The sequence below is a fragment of the Gavialis gangeticus genome, unplaced genomic scaffold (genome assembly GCF_001723915.1).
Source record: "Gavialis gangeticus isolate Ggan-Ray unplaced genomic scaffold, GavGan_comp1, whole genome shotgun sequence".
NCBI classification, from domain to species: domain Eukaryota; kingdom Metazoa; phylum Chordata; order Crocodylia; family Gavialidae; genus Gavialis; species Gavialis gangeticus.
Window position 1 is genome coordinate 6,575,996 of NW_017728997.1, and position 7,204 is coordinate 6,583,199.

Here is a 7,204-nt window from a genome sequence, read left to right on the forward strand (position 1 = left end):
CGCGCTTCTGTGGGACACTCCATGCTCCCCAGCATCGCAGCATTCGTGAACCATCTGGTACCTAGAGGTATGTAGAAAAAACTTTTAAAGCTGTGTCTACGTCTGAATCGCCGAACCCTTCCGAATCTCTCTGAATCGATTTGGAGGGTTCTGATTCGATTTGGAGAGGTTAAAGGGTCCTCTGATTTGATCTGGATTCAGAGATTTGGCCACCAAATTGGGCTGAATCAAATCAGGGACTGATGGGGAGTGCAGTGGGGGCCCCCCCTGCTCGGTGGCTGGTGCCTCCTGGGTCTAGCAGGGCACAGGCTTTGCACAACCCTATCACAGAGTATTGGTATTACGTAAAAGGTAAAAGTTACAAACCATTGCTGCATGCAGGATTATCAAGTTTAAAAGTTATGAGCAGATTAAGACTAGAATTCAGGTCAACACGGATCTTTAAAATAGTCTGAAAAAAAAAGCTCTGGTAGCTTGGTAGGCCCTTGCTTGCAAGTGCAGTCAGTTCAATGAACAAGCACAAACCCACGGGAGCCAGTCTCACCTTACAGCTTTCTTGCCACCTGGCAACCCCGGATTTGGTTACTGCTTAAGCTTGCAGGCAGGAGGGGTTCAAACTACACGTATTTCTAAAAGAGTTTTCCGTTCTCTAGGGTGCCAACTGAAAATGATGGTTCAAGTATGACACGCTTACGTTTGGTAAATAAGTGCTGTAGAGATAAGTGACAAAGAAGAGCTGGGGAGAGATAGAGGTAATTTTACTTCATAGTTTTACAGAGCTAATCTCAACTACCTATTACCTGGTTAGGTGTAACACATATCACAAGAGCCTCTTCTAGTAGAAACCAAGAAAAGCAATGTCTCTGTCAGGATTTACCAATGTCAAGAAATAGGTGCAGTTATTATAATTGTATTAACACAGCACTTTTCTACGCGTAAAATAGGACATCTGGCTAATGAGAACACATGCCTTTGGAAATGAAGAAAAAAAAATTACAACATATTTTAGTGGCTCAAAGCAGAGAAAATGATGGAAAAAGTTCCCTCATGTTTAATTAACCTCCTCTTGCTGCAACAAGAGCACCAAACAGCTCTGGTGTCACTGATAGTCTAACACCAGGAGGAAAAAAAAAACCCCCCAAAGAACAAACATTGATACAAGAGTGAAATACAACAAGACTCAACCTTTCCTGACAACTTGCAGGAGCACGGAAAGTGGTTGACAAAGAAGGTTTGGCTGGGTTATCTACAGCAGGCAGGCAAATTTGAATTTCATTTTCTTTTTTTCACTATTCACGGAGGCAGATAACTCAGTTTAAAAGAGTAACACCGTTAGAGCCAGATTTTAATCTCTAGGGCACGCATTGTGATAGAACATTTCACTGAGCAGTGCTGCAAGTAAGTGACAAGTCAGATTTTCCATATCAAATACTCTGGAGTGTTCCTTTCTTCAGATGTGAACCTTTGACCCGCTAAAAACAACTCAAGAAGCTGTGCCAACATTACAGCTATATTTCAGTCCCGATATAATATTTCCAAGGTTTTAGAAAAGAAAAATGATTAAAGGAAAACACTCTTGTTCCATTTTAGCTACTAGTATAAAGTATTTATAGGAAAGCTGCTTTCCCTATAAAAGTTTGCGTGTTATCTGAAAATCAGAGGCTGGTTTCAGCAGCTAAGTTTCGAAAACATGCTGTATTTTTGCATTTCCTGGTCCTTCAAATGACAATAGTCAGGATGAAAAAAAGAGAATATTTTATTATCTTTAAAATAAGAAGTGGTCATGGGTGACAGACTGACAGCTCTGGAGAAAGAAGTCCTCTATATTGCAGAAGATACATAAGCACAAGCAACATGCTTCCCATTCAATTTGTCTTTTCTTCATCCCAATTTAGCAAATACTTTTGGGCTCTGCAACACTCCATTTCGTTAGTGTTTTTACTATTTGTCAAAAAAAAAAAAAACATTTTCCCCCAGCTCTGGAGTTCAGGCCATCTCCCTGGGAGCTCTAAAGAATAAGTGTGCTCAGTGTCAATCAAGGAAATGAAATGTTGGTTCATTTTTTTAACACTTCCAAGAACAAAAGGATTTTAAGAAGCTGTGAAAGATGTTGCATCTGGAGAAAGGTTTGCAGGGACCCTGAAAACCGTGTGGCTTGAATAGCAGAGCGGTGTGCTTGTTTGTGCCCGTGTATTCTGCTGGTTGCCCGCCTCCAAAATGAAACGAAGCAAAAGCAGTAGCCTACATAGCCAGCACTTGTGCTTGTAAGGAACTCAGCTTAATTCTCCCCTCTCTCCAGAATGAGCAACTCTAATGTAAGTTGGAGCAGCTCAAACTTTGCCACTGGAAACTCAACTCATTTCTTTAAGGCTGATGAAATCTTAAGTTGGGGCTGAGTTTGCAATAGATGATCAAAGATTTGCAGGTACTTCTATTAGGATTAGAGGCACCAATACTAACTTAATAGCAGGCCCCTACCACTGACATTTTTCATCCATAGTATCCTTGAATCAATGTCTGTGATTTGAGTGTAACAAGCTCAGATATAGAAAACCTTTGGGGTGGGAAGGATTCGTTAGGGCAACTTTTTTTAGTCTGTGTAATGCTATCGCCCCCGCCCCACTCTGCCTGAAAATTCCCTTTAACCAGAAAAAAGAAAAAATAACTGATTAATAAAGCTCGCTGGAAATTAAAATTCTTATGAAGGGTAGCACAACTCTCATAATAAATCACAGACTGTAGCAACCAACCTGCCTCATAGGAGCATTAGGTTTCGGCCATTTGTACGCAAAGGCAAATAAATTGCTTTGCAATTGCTTTCTATATATGTTACCATGCCAATGCCTTTTTCACAATGCCTTTTTTCATTTCACCCCACCTCTCAGTCCCAATCAATATGACCTATTCAGAAAGATTTTATTTTATACAAAAATCACACTTTTTCAGCAGGACGGTTTGCAAAGTAAAATAATTTAAGAAACTTTCAAACCAATGACATCTTAACAAAACATTTATTGCATATTGCTTTGGTGACAGTAAAATACAGAAAAGTAGCAGATAATTTGCTTACCATAAAACGTCAGCTGTCCACGTGCCACATTCTTCCCTCTCACATTTTCAGCCATGCACTCGTATGGACCAGCATCTTCCTGCTGAAAATTTAGGATTTCAAGAACTCCGCTGGATTTGTGTCTCCTGGCTTTCCTGGGTATTTGCTTTCCATCTGCTCTTCTCCAACTAATAGTTGGAACTGGACTAATAATAAGAATAAAGTAAAAGAGCTTCACAGTAAAAGCTGTGTCCTTTCACTGGATTAACTCATATTTAGAAAAGTGGAAAGACAGCAGTAGGTCTATTTCTCCAAAAGCTTTTACATAAAAAAAAATCTGATCATATTTTATAAGGAACACAAACTACAGACAGAAGACCCAGACCTCAGATAAAACATGCACATCCCACACTGATGAAACAGGACTTGAGCCTTGATCTATCAGTTGCCAAAACACAGGTCTTTACCAAATTACATGAACAGGAGGTCCCACAGCTAGCTACAACAGTAGGTCCTTTATCCTCTCCACAGACACTACATTTTTCATAAGCACACACACACAGTAAATAATATGTGCAGTTCAGTGTTTTGGTTCCCTGTTCCCAAGGAAAATAATTTTTTTCTTTGGATTCCATGCTTCCTTGGCCCAAGTCTACTCGTACCAAAATTGAGGGGTTAGGTACAGACATTCAAAACGCCCAAGGTGGTATAGTTTAGATCGGTAGCAAACAGAAACAGATTTGCCTTTTGGAGAGGGGCAACAAAACTTAGACCAGGTTCTGCCAATTTTAAACCAGTCTATGTGTGCTGAACTTCTGTTCTGTTATGGGTACAGACTGGTTTTTCATCACTAATAATGGTAAAAGTGTAATGTCTGTACCTGGCCAGGGAGAGTAAGTCTTGGCCATATGGGCATGGTGATGGTCTTTGGGGTATAGTGGGCTCATCCAGCACCTGGGGCAGTGCAGGGGGAGTGCAAGATTAGGCTGACTCCTGGGTGAGAAGGGCAGTTCTTACCTGCCTGTGCTTTCTGCATATGGAAAGCAGCTTCTGCCACCGCTGCTGCTATGGCAGTGCCAGTCCCAGCAGTAGCAGCTCCGTTCACTCCCCTGCGCCTCAGATAGGCTTATAGGGCTGTGGCTACTATAGCAAAAGGTCCCAGGGGAGAGCACCAATTTGCTCATCTCACTCGACCCTCACCCTGGGTATGGGGCTGTGGTACCCGGCGTCTATGGCAAGGGCTCCGAGGAGGGGTGGAGGGAAGGGGGAGATCTGGTTCCCCCTCAAAGTTGGAGCAGGCAGCTTGCCAATTATGATACTGCTGGCCTTACTACAAGAACCATTCATCTGATAAATTGCCTCTTTCATAGAGTATGACAATGATGATGGTCATAACCTCTCTTTCCATAGTGTGAAGGCTCTCCAGGACCTGGAGCAGTCTTATTGTTGATGGCATGATTTCTTGATAATCAGTTGATCAACCATCAGAAGAAAGCCCATCATTAGCATTGTCTATACAAACCTGGTAAGCTGCAAACCTTGCATTTGAAACACAATTTACTACCGAGTTGCTTTCTTGACACTTACAGTTCCAGCAACTCCACTTTTCCCCTTAAACTATATAGTTATCTTTATCCTCTTCCCAGACTAGTCATAGAAACTACATTTTTCATAAGTGTAACATATATGCAGTAAATTATATGTGTGGCAATAAAGAGATTTTTCATATGTAAAACATGCACACGGTAAATTTTGTGTGGCTATATATAGAGACCACAGGCGCCCAGCATTTGGAAACTGTGATCTATTTCAGGGTCCCACATATGATCCTAGGGAGAAAATACACCTGGATGCAACTTGAAAAATTAAATTTTATCTTTCTTCCCTTTGGCAATAGCATTTGGGGTAGCTGGGTAAGCCAAACTCCCCCCCCCCCACTTTTGCAGAGAAAGGAATTTAGCAAATACAGTAAATACAACAAGAGAATAAAAATCCCCCAAACTCAAATAGACAGGACTATAACACCCATTCAGGCTATGGTAATAATAATGGATAAACACTTACTTTCCCAAGGCAAAGCATTCCAGTTTCACAGTTGTTCCTTTTGCAGATGAAACTGTTTCTGGAAACTGCACTTCTATTTTTGGCTCATATTCACCCATCACCCCTGCGAACATATAATATGTGCTAAAGCTTGGTTGAATTTTGCAATAAATTCTCAAGTGTTGCTGTGCTAATGCAGAGCTGCTCTATACATCATTACTTGCCCAATTAATCCATTCATTTAAAACAGGGCCCATCTTTAACAGCCGTGTAAGTATGGGCTCCTTTCCCATTTACTGCTGGAGGAAAATCTGCATCTCAGCTCCATACCATCTGCCAAAGATTAGCATTTCTTCATGGCTCTGTTACTTTTTGCTTTTGAATATTCAGTTATTTTGCAGGTAACTTGTAAAAGAAGGGAAGCCATGAGAATGTAGGATTCACTCTTGTTTGAAAAATGGGTGAAACAAATCCATGAAAGAAAAAAAAATGAAGAGTGCTGGGGCTGAAGCAAGGCTCCCATTTAACTTCACAGATTTAGCTGCTCAGAGATCATATAGTGAGGGTATGGGTAATTTTTTAAAATCTTTTACTGCCCTAGTAAATCATGCATTGTGGCAGTCTTTTGTGAAATTGTGTTAAAACTTAAGTGTGCATAAAAAAGCCATTATATTTGTGATAAATTGCTACATGTCTATGGAGTGCATCATCTTAAATCGGATGCATATAATTTCACTGATTGTGATTATAAACTAATTGATGATCAATCTGAATGGGTTCCTTGGTGGACCACCATCCAAAAGGGGAGGATGTTCAGAAACAGGGATCCATCCAGCAGTCCTGGGAAGAGGGAAGAACACCTGACCAAGAAAAATGAGTGCTATCAATATGCAGCAACTCAGAAATTGGGCACCATGGATTCATACCAACGTCATTCTCACAAGTGAAGCAAATGTGTCTGAAGCAGCTCCGATGACCCTTGCTTGCTGTATTGCTGTGCGCATCTCTGCTTTCTCAAAAGTGCTGCATGACACAAGTTTAGAGATAGCAAGGAAAAGCAAAAAAGTCCCTTTAGCTATGCTTTTTCACAGTGGGATGGTTTTATAGCTAAAGTGCCCACTATGAGTAGGTTTTAAGGCTAACATCAAATCCATTTTTATTTTCTGACCTGTGTATTACCTGTTTTGATACAATAACAGGTTATATCACCTTCCTTCAACCCATTTGTTTCAAATAAGCACTGCTGTTACGTTAGATATAAAGAGCACCTGCCACATAAAATCAGCCAGCTGAACAAAATATGTTTGTTAAAGATACTAATACTTTTTTTTTTTGGTAGTCAGCTCTGTGCATCAAGGAACTCACAATGTCACTATCCAAGGAGGCATTACAAGAGGATGCCCAAAGAAAATTATTAGGCCTAGTACTCTTCAGCACTTTGAACTGTTGAGATATCGGCTGGGATGGTAGCTGTTGCTATTATTAATGTTACCCAATACGTCTCATTGTAAGCCTGTTTTCAGTTTCTTAAAAAGTAGCCAAACTAATCATTCCAGGGGAAATTTTCCACGATAGGTGTCTAAGATGCTCTAAATCCTATAACCAGACCAGTGAGGTAAGAAGAAAGTATTGAATCACAATTTTCCCCTCAGACAGTGCACGTACATATTTCCTAGGGCTGTGCGAAGCTTCGGGTGCTGATTTGATTCGGAGGAGACTCAGTCCGATTCTGTGGCCGAATCTCCAAATCCGAATCGAATCGGGATCAACAAACAGGTCTGAATCAATTTGAAGCTCTGAATCTTTTCCAAAGATAATGGAGAGAGCTTTGAGGATTCGGGCAGTCCCTGCCTGCTGCAGCGTGGAGCTGGACTCCATGCCGGTAAGTAGGGGGCAGGAGAGGAGGGGGGAAGGGACCGTGGGGGGACCCTCACCAGGCCCCATCCCCTGCTCGCTCCCCCCGACCCATGGCTGCCCTGCCCACCCCAGCTCCTGGTGCTTTAAACCCCCCCACCCCCGCTCACTGGGTGCTGCCAGGCCGGGCGTTGCTCCCCACTGCCCTATGCTGTGGGGGGTGCTCTGCACAAGCCCCCTGACCCCTCCCTTGCTCCC

At 41.9% G+C, this 7,204-nt stretch overlaps 1 protein-coding gene across 1 annotated transcript in view; it reads right to left on the reverse strand.

Moving 5' to 3' along the window:
• CNTN4 (contactin 4) overlaps positions 1–7,204 on the reverse strand; it is a 281,651-nt gene that overhangs the window by 153,414 nt on the left and 121,033 nt on the right. Inside the window, exons 5-6 of the mRNA XM_019504718.1 lie at positions 5,114–5,216; positions 3,071–3,255 (exon numbers count right to left, since the gene is read on the reverse strand). Of these exons, the coding sequence (XP_019360263.1) occupies positions 3,071–3,255; positions 5,114–5,216 (288 nt within the window). The remainder of the gene's footprint in view (positions 1–3,070; positions 3,256–5,113; positions 5,217–7,204) is intronic.